The sequence below is a fragment of the Protopterus annectens genome, chromosome 1.part0, assembly GCF_019279795.1.
Source record: "Protopterus annectens isolate FY-2018-M chromosome 1.part0, PAN1.0, whole genome shotgun sequence".
Lineage (NCBI taxonomy): Eukaryota > Metazoa > Chordata > Ceratodontiformes > Protopteridae > Protopterus > Protopterus annectens.
Genome location: NC_056725.1, coordinates 1,207,182,238 through 1,207,203,691, shown reverse-complemented (window position 1 = coordinate 1,207,203,691; position 21,454 = coordinate 1,207,182,238). Strand labels below are relative to the sequence as shown.

The 21,454-nt window shown below is 38.9% G+C and overlaps 1 protein-coding gene across 3 annotated transcripts in view; it reads left to right on the top strand.

The window, feature by feature from the left end:
* Positions 1-21,454, top strand: part of LOC122796901 (zona pellucida sperm-binding protein 3-like) — a 191,862-nt gene that overhangs the window by 143,965 nt on the left and 26,443 nt on the right. For all 3 annotated transcript variants that reach the window (XM_044065658.1, XM_044065666.1, XM_044065674.1), the window contains 2 exons: positions 4,788-4,897; positions 6,680-6,765. In XM_044065658.1, the coding sequence (XP_043921593.1) occupies positions 4,788-4,897; positions 6,680-6,765 (196 nt within the window). The remainder of the gene's footprint in view (positions 1-4,787; positions 4,898-6,679; positions 6,766-21,454) is intronic.

Genomic DNA, 21,454 nt, shown 5'->3' with positions numbered 1-21,454 from the left:
ACTGAAAATACCGAAGCAACAGAAACAGACAACCGAATTCTTCTTAGGTTCATACTAGGCTATCTGCCCTAGGGCATTTATAAGCCTAGCCAGAATGTGTTTGGCTTTCGCCACCCATTTTAAATTAATTTTGATATGCCCTTTTTCGAGGTTAGTATACTGTGCCTCTGTCTAACAGTGACACAGAAGTGATACCCAGGTTAAACCCAAGATCTCCCATCCACTCATCAAGATTCCTCTTTGAGAGTCAATGATGGACTTTGCCTAACCTGGACTGGGATTTTATTCCAGAGTGAAGGGAGCCTCTGGGTTATGAATCTGTCTCTCCAGCATGTCTTATTTATTTCAGTGCTGAGGTTCTCTCGAGCGCATAGCTCGATGGGATTTGGATTTTCTGAGGTGCAGCATGTCCATTAATTCTGGGTTGGACATGGCTTTATACGTCCGGCACAGATCGCCCATGAACAGGCGGTATGCCACTAAGTAGATCTGGAGTTTCTTTAACCAGGCAGCATATGGCGTCTGTTTGAGCCCTTTGATCCTCTTGGTGAGGTACTTTTGGGGTCTTTCCAGTTGCTGCAGGTGTCTGGTAAGGTACATCCCAAAAGGGGCATTGTACTCAATTATGGGCCAGATGAAGGATGAGTAAAGAGGCACAATGACCTCCCCTGATCTAGATGTGAATCCCTTCATGATTAGGTGGGCTATATAAAATGTTTTTCTAACCACTTTGGCCACGTGGTTGTCAAATGAGAGACTGCTATCAACTTGGGTCCCCAGGTCCCTAATTACTTCTGTAGTTAATGGATTACCACCTATGTGGTAATTTGTGGGCACTTTGTTTTTGCCAAAGGGGATGACTATACACTTTTTGGCGTTTAGCTTGAGGCCATGGCTCTGGCACCAGTTGTCTGTTTCTGAGACCCTTTTGGAGGATGCTTGTGTCTGCTGGAGAGTCTATTATGGCACCCAGTTTGCAGTCATCTGCGAACTTGGTCAGCCACAGTCCTTCCATGTTGGCCTGTACCTCCGAGAAATATATACCAAACAAGAGGTCCCAGGACTGAGCCTTGTGGGACGCCACTTGTAACTGGTTTGGAGTCTGACATGGCTCCAGCAATTCTAACCATGTGGGTTTTGTCCTTGAGCCAGTTTGCAACCCATCTAGTGACATAGGGGTTTATATTTAAGTGGGTGAGCTTATCTATAATGCCCGAGTGGGGTATTGTATCGAAGGCTTTTGCGAGGTCCAGGTAGGCTGTGTGGACCACCTTCCCCTCATCAATGGCCTGGCCTTGGTGACTGTTTCAAAGAAATCAACCAGGTTTAAGAGGCAGGATCTGCCCTTAAAGCCGAACTGGGTAGGATCCAGTGTCTGTAGGTCCCCAATATCTTTGAGGTCCATGATGATCCTTTCCATAGCTTTGCAGACCAAGCTAGTCAGGCTTATGGGGCGATAGTTTCCAGGATCCGTTGAGGCACCACCTTTGTGGAGAGGGACAACTGTTGCTGTACGCCACTCTTTGGGTACATATCCTGTAGTAAGGCTGAGATTGAACAATAGTTTTATGTTTGGGTTTAGCTCTTCTTGGAGTTCATGTAGGACGGGACACAGTCTGGTCCCACTGATGCTGTGTTTTTTGCTTTGGAGAGGGCAGCTCTTACCTGAACATCTGAGAGGTCAGGGGGGCAGCACTTTGCTGGGATAGATATTTGCCCTTTTGGTAGGGAGGGGAGGGAGAAGTTTGCGCTGAACCTGTCTGCTAGGATGTTGGCAATGTCTGTGGGTTCGGTGTATTTTGTCATTTTTGTCTTTCCCTAGGAAAAGATTTTGAGTTTCTGTTGCTTCGATATTAACTTTCGCTAAAATAAGGTCGATCAATCAGCGTTCGCTGATCTAATATAGACCCTAAAAATATTATCCTGAGATTTGATGACCTGTTATTTATGGCAGTTGGGTAGGTACTTAAGAGGCCTTTTTTATTTTAATTTTACATTTTAATTTTTTATTTTAATTTTACATTTTAATTTTTTATTTTAATTTTTTATTTTAATTTTTTATTTTAATTTTTTATTTTAATTTTTTATTTTAATTTTACATTTTTAATTTTACATTTTTAATTTTACATTTTTAATTTTACATTTGTTGACTGGGCTAGTCCAACTGGATATATGTCCGTTTTCAGTAGAGGCCCGGGGAGAAAAGCTCCATCAGTTGTACACTATTACAAAAAGGCTTAAGTGGTTGCATAAGAAAGATAGCAAGTAAAAACAATTGATATAATCAGATAAAAAATACATTGGCATAAAAGGTCCCATGACATCATAGCAAGTTAACCAGATAATATAAAAATATAAAAAATATGTTTTTTATTAAGTTAACAAGGGTAATGGTAGAGAGAAAAGTTGGCATTAGTCTGGATTAGTGCAGGAGCAAAGCCAGTGTTGAGATTGGAAAGAGGTTAAAGAGGTGATTCAGAGGGTAGTTTATTCCATGTTTTTCCAACAGAGTTGGAGAATAAACTGACACCTGCATTATTGTTAGGTTTGGTAATATTAATCAGAAGTTTATTTGAGGAACGTAGTTGTTGCAGGTTGTTGTATGGAGAAATAAGGCTAGTAAGTATTGGTGTGTTGGTTGGCTGATATAGAATCTTATAAGCAATTAAGATCTGTTTAAGTACAAGTTGGTTAGGAAGTTCAATCCAGCCTAGTTCTGTTGGGTTCAAGCAGTGATGAGTTCTAAAAGGAGATCCAAAACAGCGAATCGAGCTATGTTATGATAGGATGTTTCTAGTTTCTTCATGTTGTTTTTGGAAAGATTAGTGTAAATGGGGGAAGCGTAGAGAAGAGTGGAGATTAGGTGAGATCTAGCAATGGTGGACCTTGCTGTGGGTGTTAGGAAAGGTTTGATTCTGTAAAGGGATCCTATTTTTTTTAACTAATTTTATGGTGTTATTGATGTGAGAGTCAAAGCTGAGGTTATTATCAATAGTTATTCCTAATAGTTTTGTGGTAAAGTCAGGAGAAATGAGTGTTCGTCAGTGGACGTAAGAGTAAAGTAAGGTGGAGTAGATTTACGAGTAGGTGAAAAAAGTAATAGTTTTGTTTTCTTGGGATTAAGGAGTAGACAGCGGTAAGAGAACCATTGTTCTACAGCACTAAAAGCTTTTTGAGTAAGTGACTGGAGTTCTGTTTGAGAGTTAGCAGTACAGATCGTCTGCATATTGTATACAGGTAGTATATGGGATAGCAGATTGAAGGTCATTAATAAAGATAGAAAATAGCAAAGGGCCTAGGATAGAGCCTTGATGTACGCCTAAGGAGATAGGTAGAAGATTAGAAAGTGAGTTTTTCCAAAGTACTGCCTGCTGACGATTTTCTAGGTAAGATGTAAACCAGGACAAGGCAAGATGATCAAGAGCCAGAGATTGTAGGATATGTAGTAAAAGTTTGATTCACCATATCAAAAGCTTTGTTAGGTCGAAGACAGAGGAAGATATAGTTATTGTTACAGTTAATGTTAATGGAGTTAGTGAAGGAGAGTAAAGCAGTAGTGGTACTGTGAGGGTCTGAAACCATGCTGACAAAGTAAGTTGTTGTTGAGAAGGTGATTTAGTACTTGTTTGAATACATTTTTCCATGATTTTTGCGATTGGTGAGAGGAGAGCTATTGGACGAAAATTAGAGAAATCATTAGAGTTTCCCCCTTTATGTAGTGGGATGATATGAGATTTTCCAGGTAGAGGGGAAGATTCCTTCCTTTATAGATCTATTGATCAGGATGGAAATAGGTGCCAAAGCCTTAGCCTACCCTATCTGTAAGAATTCTGCAGGCAGTTTGTCTGCAGAGGGAGTGGTAGGTTTTAACTTTAGGAGCAATGATGTGATAAAGGAGGTAGAGACTGGTTGTAATTGGAGGGTAGGAGGTGGATTTGATGTGGATGGAAGAAGATTTGCGGTATCAGGAGATAGATGACTAGCAAGTGTTTGGATAGTATTCGTGAAGAATGAGTTGAAGTCATTTGCTGTTTGTTTAGGGTTTTCTGGGTTAGAGTCCTGGGGATTAGGTATAATGGAGTGACCTGGAGACAGAAGATTATTAATACTGGCCCAGAATTTTTTAGGTTCCTTATTAGTGATGTTCTGCAGCTGAAGGTAATAGTTTTTTTTGTCTGTCAGGATAGCTCTTTTTTTAGTGCTGTTTCTAAGCTCTCTAAAGTTTTGGCACTCAGTTTGATTTTTAGTGGTGCGCCATTTCGACCATGATTTATTTCTAATGATTTTATGCCTAGTATTAGTTAGCCAGGGTGCTACTTTTGATTTGGTTCTGATGGTACGAGTTGGGGCATGTTGGTCTAGAACTGATAAGAATGTAGAGTTAAAGTAATCTACTGCTTCATTAAGGGGAAGATATTTCAATGAGGACCAATTACAATATTTTAGACCAGCTAGAAAATGTTCTGAGTTAAGTCTTTTGTTCTTAGTGTTCTAAGTGTGGCAGGTAAGGTTAGGTTGATTTTGTGTCTAATGACATAAGTTAAAGAATGGTCGCTTAGATCATCTGGAAGGGTACCGGACTGGTAGGTTTGTTGGGGGGTATTAATCAGAATCCAGTCTAGGATAGATTCATGGTTTTTGGATTTATCAGTTCTGGTTGGACAGTTAATGAGTTGAGAGAAGCCGTATAGGTTTATGTGGGATGTAGGGTTTATACTATTAAAAGAATGCATGAAAGAATGTAGTTGGGAGGAAGGCATGCATTAATTTGTTTTTCTTCTACCCAGGTCAGTAACAAACTTATCACTTACACCACTGTTCTAGAATACAGACAGTCCATGAACCTTGGCTTCAATTCTAATCCTGAATCCATGGTGATACAGTGCACATATCCCAAGTAAGTTGGAAGCTTTAAATATTCTAAAATCTGGTATGCTGATTTGTTTTTCTAGGATAATTTCAAATTTTTTATTGACTATTAGAAAAATGAGATTTTCATGGAGTTTGTTAGAAAGCTGCATTTATTTGCATGATCCACTTACAGCTTAACTCTATTGCTCTGCATTCTGTAAAAAGAACTTGTCGGAGAAAGGGAAGTGCTTTTAAAGTATAATGGAATCAAACTGGTAAACTGAAAATGGTAATTGTGGTACAATTTCTGGATTTTAAATGAATCTTGGTCAGTGTCCCTAAGCTGTCTCTAGTTTTTCTTGTTTGCCTGGGCAAATGATGCCCAATATTTGCACTGAATGTTAACTTCATTGTACCCATTTGCATAGTTAGCTTGTCCTGTAGTTTGCTCACTTAATAGGTGATCGTACCAGGTGCTTCATCTGGTTAGTAAGGGTTTGTTCCCATTATGCTGGAAATGGGTGACAGCCTGATTCAGTTGAACACACTCCTTTTACCAGGATGTTTTTCTGCTGCTCTTTGATCACTGCATGTCTCTGCAGAGCACCTAACCATCACTGAATGTCTCTTTGAAGGCCTTGGAGGGAGGCTTTTGAAACTACTCTTCTGTTAGTATGTACTTGCAGTCTTAAGTACTTGACCGACTCATTTTTGCAGTGCCGTGAAGAAAGGTAATGCATGGTGTGAGATTTTGTTTGACTACAGTCTCTAATATGCACCCTTGTTTGTGGATGTTACCTGTACTGTTGTACAAAATTCATACAGGTTCTCAATTGCTTTGGAATGAGACTTGTTGACTCTACTGTCCAGGTGGGAATTTGTAGCACTACACATGGACTGCATTTCCCAGGTGGGCATTTGGAATGTGATATGTGAACTACATACTGCTAAGGAATGTGATATGTGAACTATATACTGCCAAGGCCAACTGGTGATAATTTTGTTTGCAATGCTAGTGGCGTATGGTATCAAATGGATTAGCCAGCTCAAAGTAGGCAGTATGAACAATTCTGCTTTTGTGATCAGTCTACCAGGTTGAATAGGCATGATCTGCCCTTGATGTGGATTCTGTGTTTAAAGGCATTCTATGTCCTTGTTAATAATTTCCATGATTCTTTCCATGACTTTGCATATGAGACTAGTCCAGGCTTGTCTGTAGTTCCCAGGGTCTGATGGGATGACCATTGCAGTTCAGTCTGGCACAAAGCCAGTCTGAAGGTACTGGTTACTGGGACTCCAGTGGTCCTGAAAGGTCATTTCAGGCTATTTAAAAGATACCTGGGATGTTATAAAGGCCCATTGATGCAGTATTTTGGCATATAGGACCTGCTCCCCAGTGATGGTTGGGGCTTATTTCCTGGGGGCAGTCAGGGAAGAATGGGGTAAAACTGGATATGAATTTGTCAGCCAGCAGATTTTTCCTGCATCTTCTGGCTTTATGTAGGTGGCTCCATTTTACTATCAGTTCTGCACACTGCTGAGTGCTGCCTGAGGTTTTCAGACATGGTTAATAGCAAAAGCCTTGCCCTTTGCTTGGGAGGCAATCTCTCAGCTTTGGCTTTAGTAGACTTAAAGCCCTCTTAGGCTGAATGAGTATTTATCATGCTGGGTATACCACTTCCCAATCTTGGCTACAGCTGGCACAGGATTAATTTTCAATGATTATCACAAAAGGGCTAGTAGTGATTCCTGGACACATTTGTCCCAATTAAATATAGTATAAATTGAATTTTACTGCATGAGAATTTAACTTGCATGTTATTTTTAGGCTTCATGACTGGACTCCAAATTTTCCATCATCTGGAATTCTTGAAGGAACAGGCAGCTTCGAGTTTTCATTGAACCTGATGAATGGTGAGAATTTTAAATTTGCTTGTGAGCACTACCTTTTCTAGCCACTCTAAGACTTCATTTACATGTACTTTTGATCACCATTCCACAGATGCCAGTTTTCTTAGATCATATGAGTCTGTTCCAGCATTTCATGCTACTTTAAGATGTATGGACCCTGGTGTGTTTTGTGGACTGTTGCATCTTCCTCTTGAAGAGTAATTTTCTGAATGTTTGCTGGCATTGCCATTACCAGTTTGTTGCCTGCTTTTTAATTACTGCTATTGTGTAGCTATGCTGAGCATAGCTCTCGTGTACCTCATTAACGAGGAACGTACCTCATTTGGGGTCTTGGTTCATGTTCCTCAAAGTTCCATACTGAAAGGGTCTGAAATACGTTCAGTGTTGGGAATTTTTTTAACTGCTAGCCATGGGTAAATAGAAATGAATCGTATTAATTCATTAAAATATCTTTTTGTAAGCTGTTAGTAAGTGTTCCACATTTCGCCCATGTGTCACACATTGAGGGCTAGTGTTCCTCATTTTGGAGAAGAGAGGTTGAGAGCTATGATGCTGAGCTATAGTGTGCTGTGCACCAGATTTACTGTAATCTGATCTAAATCTGATCATCTAGAACTAGAAAAGTAATAAGCAAATATTGAGACTTGTGGCTTATTTTCCCATGACATTCTTTGCAGTTTCTTGTGAGAGAAGAACTTTGTAGGGCTCTGGGTGTTTGCTTGGTTTTGCCTGCTTTAATTACTGCTGCATTATGTGACCTTATTTACTTGTGCTGAACTGCAACATGCTGGGCAATAACATGAGAATGCTACACTGTGTAATATCCAGGGGGATAGCACATGACATGCTACACAATAATATGGGTCTATATATTAAATCAGTGAATGCTTTAAAAAAAAAAAAAGCGAATTTTGATTGATCGACACCATGCAAGTGAAAGCTTACAATCCCAACAAAGAACAGTGATCCCCCCCCCCCCCCAACTGGGGAAATAATTTGCTGTTCCACAAAAAAAAATAAAATAAAAACTTAAAAATATTACAAAGTGGGGGGCTTCACCCCCACAACACCCCTACTTAAATATACTAACTTATACTAACTCAGAGATCGCACTGCGGTGAGGAAAATGGCAAAGTAATGGAGGCGGCCAAGCAATTTCTTTCCCAGTGAAAGAAAGCCCTTGTATGCTGTTTTTGCTGTTTCATGCTTTCAAATTCGATCAAGACGCATTCGAAGGGTTGCTTCTTCGATTTATATAATGGGAACCCATTAATCGGGGAGCATTACATGTGACCAGGTTACATCACATAATGGCCACTGGACCACATTTTTTTTTCTCATCCTTCTCTAGGAGACCTGCAATCTAGCCCCTTGTATTGCTGCACAATGTCTGGCAGCTGTACTTGTAGTTATTGCAAGACTCTTGTACAGAGCATGGTACTAGTGGTGGTGCAAGACTCTTGTACAGAGCATGGTACTAGTGGCGGTGCATCACTGCTAAAGTGTTGCACACTCAGTCTTTCAGTAGCTGTATATCACTTTTTGGCTGCTATTGTAATAGTTTAACTGGATTAACACCTATAGCCATACTAGCATTTTGATCTGATGCAATGTCTTAGTTCTGGGGCAATTGTGCCTTTATCATTTTTACACAATCATACCACTTTTAGCAGCATTGATTGCAAAAGTCCTGGTATCTTTGCCTGTACTGTTACCACTTGAATTACTGTGTTTCCCTAGTCTTATAGTACCTGTGTATGTCCTGCATTTTTCTGCTCCGCCATACTGTGTGTATGGTATCTGGTTCTGCGTTAGTATACCTCCTTTAATGGTAGCAGTTTGTATACTTTTAGAACAATATTACTAATCTTCACTGTGGTTCTATCGGAATAGCACCAAAATTATTTTTTCAATAGTACCCTGAACCATTGACACTGCACTCCTATCATTGCCGTTATAGCATTTTCTACTGAAGCCCTCTTCATTAAATTTCCTGACACCATGAGACCATAGACTGCCTTTGACAAGTCTGTTAGCCAGCCTAGCAGTATTGGACATGCTGGCAATATGACTACCTCCTGTTTACTGACAAACTATTACTGCCTCTGAGAGTACATAGCTAAACTGGAGGTGGGCATCTTGTCACATGGCTCATCCTACCCCTGTATAACACTGCAACACTAAGCAAACCTATGCTGATGTAGTAAAACCACATTACAGAATGTACACTGCCCACTACATTCCCATCTCTAGCCTCTGCATAAGCAGAACATCCTGGTCTTAAATAACTATTCAGAGGCAGTGAGGGGTAGCTGTCTTTGGTGCCAGAATTTGGGATGGCACCAGGACACTTGGATCCTTTATTCCAGGTATGCAAGCAACCTGGTTACTCATGTGGAAGCAAACCTGCAATATTCTACCATGGAAGATATGAAGTGGCATAGTTGAGCTGTGTATTGAGCCTTGAAGCTAGTTTAGCAGTATCTTAATATCACCATGAATGACAACACAAATGAAACCAATTTCAACTGGCTGAATAACTTTCTAGGGGAATAGTGCTAGCTTGGAGGGAGACTTGTCTTATTTTAGGAATGGCCTTCACCTTGCCCTTCAGGTCTTCACATATTTGGTAAGATATTCTACTCTGCACCCATAGTGCCTTTTTAGGCAGTCTCTCTTCTGTACTTACCGGCATAACAAATCCCATTTACTTCTACCTTAGTGTGGCAATGTTTGGTGCTGGAGGTTTAAACAAGAAAATGCCCACCAGAGTCCTTCCAGACCTTGAAAAAAATACATGTTTATGTAATTACTGAAACCTGGTTCCATTGTAGTGACAATGCCCATCACTCAGACCCTCTGAGAATGTTTGCATCTCTTGGGATATCTATTTTGTGTCCTTGGCTTGCAGCTTCTATAGTAAGATGACCTTGGAATTCCTACATGTCATGGAATTCTGCATGGATGAAGTTTACTACCACATTGCTTTCTGTAGAATCCAATGTCTGCCATTATGCCTACCTAACCAGGTAGGAGTCATTAACTATTGAATTAAAACAAATCTACATGACCTGACGTAGCCTTTACTATTATAGTGCCAATATGCTCTAAACCTTTAGCTGACAGATTGCTGGTCATGCTCTGCTGCCCTTTTTTCAGAAGGACTTTGCTTAAGATACCTTAAAGTCCTGCTGTCATGATTTCTCAAAAGCTGGTCGTCTAGCATACTGCAACCGGAGGAGATTAAGACCTTCACCCCATGGGACCACATAGCAAATACTTTTGTTTATAGCATTTGGAGTACTACCGGGGAAAGTCCGACTTGGAATGAAGCCAATTTTCAGTGGAGGCCCGGGGAGAAATGTTTCAGATGCATGTCTTTGAAACGTTTGAGGAAACCAGAGCAACTGGTGAAAATCCACAAATGCAGGGAGGACATGCAGACTCCACAAAGAAGGCACCCCAGCCAAGAATCGAACCGGTGAACCTCTTGCTGTGAGGTGACAATGCTACTGCTGCACCATCCATCTTGGTTATTCTGTCTTTTCCCACATATGTCTGGCTTAGGGTATTGGTCACTATTTACCACAGACTGTGCCAAAGTTAAGAGCCACTATGGGACAACTTCAGTATTGTTAAAGGTAATATACTGCTGCTCAAACTTAACCAGCCCACACTAGAAGTGATTTCAAAAAGGTAAGGAAAGTGCTTTGGCTTAGGGTTACCTGCAAAGTAAAGTATGAATAAAACTAAAGGCTTCATTGAGTATTGTTCCTAAGATTCCTGACAGTTCATCTCCAACTCTGATCAAGTGACATCTCCATCATATTAATAGTTCTACTTAGAGTTCTCCTGCCTGTTCCCCTCCTATTATCTCTTCACACTTCCACCCTTGTATGTTACGTTAATCCATAACAAATTTTAAAGCTTTCTTCAGAGTCAAAACTACTGATTTCATGGTTCCAGGTATACTATGCTTTTGCCTTGTTAGCATAAAACCTGTCTCTCTAATTCTATTCTTAAATGTGTTCATTCCTAAGCTCTCCAAAGAAGTCTGAGGGCTGGAAGATTGCTATTATGGTACCACTCAAATTCATCCCTACCACTGACACAGCTTTAAACCAAATTAGCCTTGCAAGCTTCATTGGTAAAGGAAATAGAATTACTTTGGAACTCATAAACAATATTGGCAGATGAAGTCCTTCATCCTTACCTTTCAAAAAAAGCAAAGATGCATGTTCTGCCAAAGAAATCTGTTAAATACTTCAAAAAGTTACAAATTCTGGATAATGGTGAATATATGCACACTTGTTTAATTTAGCCTTGGCTAAATTATCCCATAATCTGACACTGAGAAACTAACCCAATTAAATATTAGCTGTTGTGTAACTGGCCCAGAGGCAGGACTGTTGGTACTCTTCGAAAAGGCAGGTTAGTGGCATCTCGAGCCTTTGCAAGACCACTCCTCTGGTATATAATCTGCTTTCCAAGTCAAATGTCAATTGTTGCTGACTATTTTGATTGCCTGAAAACTCGGCAGCTGTCTATAGCATCCAAAAGGACCCAATCGCACCAACCAGGTGTCAGGACCATGATTTTACAATGATTGGATATTTCAATAGTTTATGGATATAAATACTGTTAACTGATATCCTTACACACTTGTTGTCTGATGAAGGTGGGACAAGGTCCTACCGAAAAGTGTATTTTTTTTTAACCTCTCTCTATTTTGTTCATTAAATTGTGACAGGTGTCAGGACCATGATTTTAAGCTCCATGCAAAGAAATGCAGTGTTTATCTCTAGGAAGCAAAGATTCCTTTGCAGTTGCTTCATAAGCAATACCATCCGAGATTTAGGTACACTAGTTCACAATGAGCCCAAACTCATTAGGACATCCTGCTGTACCACATCCAAGAACTAGTGACACCTTTTCCAGAAAATCTAATTCCACAGCGAATTTAGATAACAGCACAATGAAAAACTTCACCAGTCTATCTCTCTTAGCACCTCGGCCGTATCAGCCTTTACAGAGTAAAATGCAAACTCACTATTATCTTTTATATTATACTTGAATACAATTACTTTAAATATTTTAATTAGATAATTGATTAACATCTAAACTTAAAACTAAAACATCAGAAATCAAATAAAACTCTGCCAATGACATTCCTTATTCAGCTGCAAAATATTATATTTCATTATAACAATTGAATAAATCTTCACCAGAAAATGGTGTAGTCAGTTTCACCTTTGTGCCGAATTAAAATGATCTGCTACTGGGCTATTAATTTTATTTTTTATATCCATAACATGCTCTTTAATTCTTTCACTTAAACTCCTTTTGCTCTCACCTATATAAAAGATTGCATGAACATTTTATTGCATAAATGATGCCTTTTGTTGTAAAAGTAAAACAATCTTGTGTGTGAAATTTTTTTCCATTAATATAATTAAACATAGGTACTACATATTGACAAATAGAACATCTGCCACAAAGACTATTACCTAATCTTATATTGACTCTCAACAATTCTTTTGGTCTATAATGTCTGCTATGCACTATGAAGTCTTTAATATTACGTCCCCTTAAGATGTTCTCTGTTCTATTTCAGATAAACTAGACACTTGTCTCCTGATTATTTTCCAATATTTTAATACTTTACTAAATCCATCAGAGAAGACTGTATATTTAGAAACAAAAAATATACTGTTCTTAACTTGTTTCTTATTTCTAATATTACCCTTATTATTCATTTCTCTTAATATTATTTTCATAAATCCTCATATAACTATCCACTATTTGTCCATCATAGCCTCTAAAAACATTCTCATGGCTTTTATTGCCTCTATTTTAGAACTATTTTCATCACTACACAGTCTTCTAATTCTTAATAGTTCTCCATATGGAATGGAAGCCAAAGTATGTGGAGGGTGACAGCTAGTCGCTTGTAACATATTTTCTATGTATTTAGTTAATTTTCTCATTGTAAATACCTTCAATAGTAATGTCAAGAAAATTAACTCTCAAGCCAACCTGCGCTTTATCATATTTAATTCCAAATCTATTTTTATTCATATAATTCAAGAACTCATCTACCTCTTCTCTGCCATCATAACATATAAAAATAAGGTCGTCTATAAACCTGTAACTTTTTACATGTTTTTGAAAAAAGGTACTTCTGTATATATGGGTACTTTCCATATACCCCATAAACATGTTGGCATAAATGGGGGCTAAAGCTGCCCCCATGGCTGTACCCTGCTTTTGTTGATGGACTCCCCTCAAATTCAAATATGTTATTTAAACAGAAATAAACTAATTCTTTAATAAATTGTGTTCTAGGATAGTCTCCTAGAAAAAAAATTGTATAGCTTCCAGTCCATATCTATGCTGGATATTAGTATACAGACTGGTTACATCTGCTACTATAAAATACATATTTTCTAGCCATCTAATATTTTTTACCTTGTCCAAAAGTCAAAAGAATCTTTAATGTATGATGGAAGTTTGATTACTTCCTTAAGCAACACTTCATGCAAGTGACCTCCCAAGTTGTGTGTAAAATATCCCATAGCCGAAACTATAGGGCGACCTGGAGGTTGTCGTAAATTCTTATGAATTTTTGGCACACATAAATTTTGCAACTGTATTCTCTAAGTTTCTTAGTTGCTTCCGAGGGTAAAAAAAATGTAACCTTACTCCTTTATCAATTAATACCTGAAACTCTTTTTGGGCCTGATCCAAAGTAAGTGTTCACCTTCTTGTAAACTTCATTATTTAAGTGTTGCATACACATTTCATAATACATAGCAGAATTCATAACTACTAATTTCCCCCCTTTGTCTGAGGGGTTAAAAACAATATCATTCTTACCACGTTGTTTCAATTTGTACCATTCATTTTTTGACAAATTATAGCATTTCTCAGTATTGTTAAATTCATAAAGTTCTTTTTCAATTGCCAAATTCATAGCATTATTAAACCTTTGAATATTAACATTTTTAAATGGCATAAATGTACTTTTAGTTGATATTATACTGGTATCAAACAAAACATGTGCATTATTTTCTGCATCCGAATCACATGAATAAAAACTATTAACACTCGATGAATCTGTTTTCGCTAATCAAATTCATATGATATAACTCATTATAAAAATATTCTTTCAAATGCATCTTTCGAACTAATCTAAAAAGTTCCACTTTAATTTCATGCTTTCTTGGGAAAGCAGTAGGAACAAATTTTAGCCCCTTCTGTAAAACAGACATTTCATCATTATCAAATTTATAATTAGATAAATTAACTACATAAGTGTCAGAGTCCAACACATCATATTCAACCTGCAGATTCACAACTTTATGCAGTACCTGTTCAGTTAGTCCATCTACTTCACTTATCTGGACCCTGGCCTTGTTCCCTCTGATTACCATGTCCCTGCCATACTCGTTTTCATTAAGACATCCTTAGACCTGGAGAATATATACCTGTAATTAGTGGAGCTCAACAGGAAGTGTTCTACTCCCTAATCTTAAGCTATAGATAAGTCACAGGGAGCATTATGTCTAGGCATATTGCTCACGTCAAAGTTAAATCTACATTGCAATAAGAGTGCTGCAATAAAGTCCCAAAGGATCCCCCCTACCATGCAAACCTCTTGGCACAAGAAATCTGGACAAGGGCACAAAGATCCTAGAATAACAGGTTGTTAGCATGTACTGTGATTTGCCAGAAAACTACAAATTGAGGAGCAGAATAAAAATGAGGCATAAATCTGGACGGTTAAGAGGTATGCTACCATTGGATCTACTCTTGCTTCATAACTCTCTCTGGTTGGGGGGGGCGGATAAAATTTTAGCCATGGTCTAGCACCTCAGACCATTCAGGATAGAAGATGCAAGTAGTAGGAACTGGCTAGGTTCCTAATGATCTAATGCTATTAAAGCACATGTGTAGATCTTTAAATATGGCAATGTAGATACCTGCATCTTTTGCTCAAACATGATCCCTACCTCTAGGGTAAAGTGTTTTTACACTAACTGGTATATAATGCCAAAGTTTTCAGTCCTGAATAAAATGTAGTATGCATAGGTTTCCTTATTCTTGCAATACTTTAAGGGGACCCTATTGTCCAAATTCCAATCTGCAAAAGCATGTCTTGCCAGGGAAGATCTCTGCCTTATGTACATTGGGACAGAATCTGGCAATAGCTAGAGTTTAGTTTACCAAGTCCTGAATTTGTAGATGGCACTAAGATGCTTGTGTGCCGCCACCAATGTGATGTATACAATTCATTAGGAGAGGATTTATCTTGTTGGCCAGATTAAGCTGATTTTTACTCTACATTCCAATTTGTGTATATCCACATTTTTATGACGTCCCTTGAAGTTGGCATTCTAATTGGGCAGAAAAATAGCAGGATGTATCTAACTTTAAAGGCATGTTACTTGCACTTCAGAACATGACAGTACACCTGAAACGGAAAAAAAACAGTAAGTCATATGTCAAATGCCTTCAACTGGTCTTAAAATGCAACAAAATAGAGAAAATTGTATGATTTTAATGTGACTAATGGGGTGAAAGGGTATGGCTGTGGAGAGGCTTGATAGTAATTGGGTACACAAGTCTATAGGTAGTAGCCTAACCCAAATTACCTGTGGCCCTTAAGTCACTGAAGTGACTCAACTGTTGCACAGTAGGCAAATGAAAGCTGAGGATTTGAAGGCTGTACACAAGAACTAGCTTGTGAACAGCTCAGTCTTAATGCTCTGCCTGCCAGATTGGAGAGTATAGAAAAATTAGGCCCTCTGCATGTGAAGGAAATTTAAAATCCAGGCACTAATAGGATACAGAGAGCTGTCTCATTCGAAATTTGACTTCTGTCCAAACTGGTGAAACCAAATCTAAACATGTGATTGTGTATTAATCTGCAATTTTTATTTTGTGATCGGCACGTATTCCTGAATAAAACCATTTTACAAGGTCTGAGTGAGAACTGTGGTGTGGTTTGAGGATGAAAGACTTTTTTTTTTTTTTTTTATATTCTGTCTAAATGAAGTAAAAGTACAGCGGCTATATAAAATAGTACACAGTACAGCGGCTATATAAAATAGTACAGCAGATTGGCAAAAAATGCATCAAACATGATGGCTTTGGCTGTAGGGATTAAGACTGGGTTTTCCTTGTTTTTGGGTGAAGGTTAGTTAGACTGAAGAATTGCTTGTTTTGAACTTAATTGACTCTTATTCCCGTGTGTGGGATGGCCACAAAGAGAAAGTAAATCTGAATTAGTTTCTCAGAAATTTCCACTAAAGTTTCCGGAAAGTATCATGGACTCTGCTTCACTGAGAGAAGTAAGGTTTGAAATGTTATTGACCCCTCTGTGGACCTTTAGGGTCAAGGTGGATGATTTTCTCCAGAGGCCATTGAATTAGCAGCTATCATTTTATTCAAAGTTTGCCCAGGACCTACAGAGTACGGACTAGGTTGTTCAGGGTATTGCAGAGTCTCCTGCTACTTTGTACTAGTAACTTTCTACCTTTGTATGCCGTGCTGTTGTAAGCGCTACATTCACATGTAAATGGAGGGGCACTAGAGAAACTGATTTGACATTCAAGTATCCTTTATGAAACTTGTGCAATTCTTTATTTTTCAGCTGTACTGTCTAAATTCCACTTTTAAAAGCTTTAAGAGGTACTTAAAAAGGGATGCCAATAGCTAGTCGTTCAGACTGCTCTGATGTACATCAACATGCATTTACAGTTATTTGTTTTTTCTCAAGACTAGAATATTGAGTTCTGCCATTTAGGTAGTTTGGAGTGGTGGCAGTGACTTGCCTTGTGCTGAGCAGACAGCTGAAGTACTGGGAATATTTCTTTCCTTTGTGTAGAGATCTGAAGATGCCACTTATTTTTTGCCCTGGCCCTCATAACTATGTGAATTGTAATTTTTATTTGGTTTTGGACCAGATCACGTAACATTTTATGTAGTTTTAATGTCCTTCTGTATGTCATGCAAAGTGTGTGCATGTGCAATAGGTGGGCACCCTACACTTGTGATGTGACCACTCTGACGACACTATACACGCCCTGTTTCAAGTACCATTTCACTTGGGTTTCCACTGGAGATTAGCAGATGTCCCATGATGTGCTCCTCTGGCTCCCTGGGACAGGTAAGCAGGCAATGTCTATTATAAATCCTTGTCTGGCTGATTGCTACCAAAATCTGGAGAGCTGGGTCCTATTTTGGGCTCTGGCCCTCTTCCATGGAGCCAGTGTCTGACAACACGATCCATTTTCACATTTAGCTGTCAAAGCTCATTTTTGTATGAGTTGCTTAAAGTGAAATGTTGCATTTCTGTGAAATATCTACACACTATTTGAATCACTTTGTCTCTTAGCAAGTGTCACTTTGAAGCTCTAATTTCTAACTGTAAGGACCAAGTGCTGCAGGGGAGATTAAGATGTCTCCAAAGACGTGCATAGCATTGTATTTTTATTTTTTTTGTATTCTCTGTATTTGATATTGAATAGTTCTCAGCAGGTCCTGTGCATAGGGTTGAGAAATCAGATTACTTTAAAAATGCTTGTTCAATATAGTTCCAACAGCGGTTAAGTCACAATATGAGGTCTAGAAGTTAGTATCTAGTAACAATGTACAGATGACCTGTATCTGACTACTGCAGATGTCCTGCTTGACCAGTTAAAGGGTCACTTAAGAGCTGCACAGTGTTGCAGGATACAATTACAATACAATCTGGATTAATGAAAATTAGAAATTTAACGGCTCCACCATAAGTGAAAAATGCTAGTTGTGCTCCCAAGGCTTCACTGGTGTTTTAAAACTGACACATCCCAAAACTATTGCTTACACCTGAACAGTTGTGATTTAACAATTAGTTTTAAACTAACATTTCATTTCATATGCAAAAAAAAAGCATTTGAATGAGCCATTCATTTTCTTGACAAGTAGGGCAAAGCTACTCCTACCAAATTGTATAACTGTACAAGTTCACAACCTAAGACAATATTAGATTGACATTTTTCTTTTACAGCAGTGGAATAAAGACAATTTGTTTATATTGTATATCCATAGTGACCTCTAGTGGAATATGCACAAATGGTGAGTCTGTGGTGACTGCACATTTTGCCTTGACTATTTGAGTTTTGAGACTGACTCGTGCATTAATTCTGGCCAAGTTTGGCATGTTTACACTAAGCCGTACTCTTGCGCGTTTATAAAATCCTGCATCAGGAAGATTAAAATGGATACTAAGCCTATGTTTGGTGTCTTGAAAGTACTGCAAACGTAGAATGGCCCACAGATACATTGGGGGAGATCTAGATCACCCACTTGACTAGCACATTTTGTATACATTGCTGTAGAAAAGTGTATGTATATTATAATAAAATATATTATGTGTATATATTACACAGTTCCAACATTGGATTCTATTGTACAAGGACCCCTGACCACTTTGATATGTCATTGTGCAAGAGTTTTGATCCTCTGTATACAAAATTTGTATTCAGACAGGATGACCTTCAAAAATTTATTTTAAATGAGTTGCTGTCATAAATTCGACAACCTAAAATGGTCATTTAATCTCTTGAATATCAGATCCACGATTCCTTGCATTCTGTCCTGGATGTACAAACGTATGCTACAAACTAGGTTCATAGGTAGGTACTAGGCTATTGGCCCTAGGCCCTATATAAGCCTAGCCAAACTGTTCCCTGGCTTTTGCCACCCAAGAAAATTATTTTCCTGTGCCCCAGTCGAGCAGAGCCACAGAAGTGATCCCCGGGGTGAATTTCCGATCTCCCATCCAATCATCAAGGTTTTTCTCTGAGTGCTAATGAGGAGCTTTGTTTGATGGGTAGCTTGTTCCAGAGTATGGGAAGTCTCTGGGACAGGAATCTATTCCTCCAGCATGTTCCATCTATTGTGGTGACAAGGTTTAGGTCCCCAGAGCATTTATCTCTGAGGGATTGGGAGTTTTTTAAGTGGAGCATGTCCAACAGCTCTGGGTTTGACCTAGCTTTGTATGCAAGGCAGAGATCACCTGTAAGTAGGTAATATGCGACTGAGTAAAGATGGAGTTTTTTGACTGTCTGCGTAGGGCATCTGAGGCCGGTAATCCTCTGAGGTATTTCTGTGGCCTTTCCAGTTGTCTTGTGAGGTACATAACCAAAAGGGGCATTGTACTCTAGAATGGGTTTAACGAGTGACTAGTAGTGGAACAATGACCCCTTTTCCTGGATGAGAAACCTTTTGTGATGAGGTGTGATTTCCTGACTACTGTGGCAATGTGATCATCAAAGGAGAGACTACTGTTCACTTTTTTTTGCAGAAATTAGTTTTTCATTCTTAATGTTTTACACCCTGCATTCCTATGGCACTGTCCAGTTTTTATACAGCAACTGGATTCATAAAATGAATGAGCACTCTAGAATTGGTGGGTCACTTACCACGGGCAGAATGGAATTTTTTTCACCCTAGGTTTTTGTGTAGTTTAGTGGCTGCTGTTAACAGTATGGCAACTGTTGCACAGCTGTGACATTGACTCTGATACTGCTATATGAGCAAAAAGTCGAATGTGAGCAGTTCTACTACAGCCAAAACAATGTGACCTAGTCATTCCTGTCCCTGGTGGGTGGGGTGGATTTTTCAGTGAAACTGGGTTCAAAGATGGCATCAAGCATTTGTAGAGTTGGCACCTTTCACTTTTTTCAGATTGTGAAACTCTTTCCATGCATATCTTTAAACTAGAAACTTGTGTGCATTGCGAGAGTAGAGGCAATGGTAAAATGCCATTTTTTTACAGGACAGTCCTTGACACTGTGGCAGTATTAATAGGCAAGTGGAACCACTTCCCACACAACCTACCTCACAGATCAAGACCATACACAACAACCTGGTATAAACTGTCTACCTTTTATGGCTAGTTTTGATTGGGTAGACCAGTAGAATAGTAGAACTTTGCTTGACCTATAATGGTAAGTTGTCATAGGCATGGAATAGGATGGGAACCTATCTTTTCAGTGACAGTGTAGTTTAGGCAGAAGTACAGCTAGGGCAAGGTGAAGGAGATTGCTGCCCTTGGAGCAAGTGTTAGTAAGTGGTCACATGTTTAAAGGCATAAGACCATTAATTTTATTTGCTCTTCCCCTTATGAGTCAAGGGCACCATTCAACTCTATCTTCTCTGCACAGAGCCAAAAATGAGGGGATGGAATGCTAAATTGGGGACTGATTTTTAGAACCACTTTTTTCATTAGCATGCATTAATGTCACAGGAGATTACTCTGTTGTAATAGCATGCCTAATGTCATTGGAGATGACTCCTTAGTGGCAGGGCACTAGATAAGGTAATAACGTGTTGATCTAGTGCCTGGTGCTAAGCTCTGAATTAAGGTCTTGTATTGGTGTTTCAGAGAGCCACTGGCTTTGTGAAGAAATGGGTCAGATGAGATGGTCTGTTTAAGTGAAATTGCTCACTTCTGAGCAGCTGGTTGGCTGCAGAGTAGGAGTTGTGCTAACTAGCAGTTGAGTTACTTTTGGTTAAAAATCATTGGTGTCCTTCAATTTGTGTAATTATGCATGGGTTTGTGTATACCAAAGGGGGCATTGTACTGGAGTTAAGGAAAGAGCAAGTACAGTGGTAAGATTCCTTTTTTTTTTTTTTTTTTTTATTTTGATCCATCCACAACCCCTTTTCCTCATTTTTTGCACATGAGGTTAGGGGTGTTATTTAAACAGTGACAATCCTCTAGAGCCAAGGTTTACACTACTGGGTGGCTAGCCCTGCAGCAGTAGTTCTTCACACAACAAGGGCACACTTTGTCTATGGCCTGTTTAGTATCCAAACTGCCTACACTGGAGAACCTCTTGCTGTGAGGGGACAGTTTCTACTGTCAGCCCCAATTCTTAGGATTTCAATATTCCCTTGGAAACTACCAGGGCCAGCTAGGATTTCCTGATTTTTGGTGGAAACACGAGGGAGCTGTCCACCATAAGTACTTGGATCTCTTGACTGTACTCTTCAAACAGAATTGTATACAAGGTGGGAACAGCTTTTGTGGCAAAAAAAAAACTGCTATACATTTTGCATTTAAACTGAGACTGTGTTCAGCACACTAGGTATGTACATATTCAACTGTTTCTGGAGAAATTTCGTATGAGGATAATAATGCCCGACTTGCAGTCATCAAACTTGGTCAACACTTCATTATTTGCTTGGATGTCTGTAAATATATGCCAAATGGGTACAATTTTATACTTGGAGGATACCAGCAACCTTCACTACTTTGTCCACTGAATTGCAAAGTGGCTAACTGATACTATGTTGGGGCTTGCATTAATATGGAGTATGTTAGGTTTGCTAAAGTAATTGTGGGAGACTTGCCCCAGAGATTATTGTAATTATTCCAGGTATGCACATTACTTCTCAACATTGATGCAAATTGCTCAAAGTAAATAACACCCCGTAAGAGAAGCATACTTGACACAGGTTCATAGATTAGTACTAGGCTAACTGCATTTGTGGGCCATTCTAAGCCTAGCCACTTGAGAATCAAACCCTGCACCTTATGTTTGTAAGGCAAATCTTAACTATTATACCCACCTCCCACAACATGCTGCCCTGGGCAAATAAGGCCACAAACGAACCATAAGGGTAAAGACACTTGTGC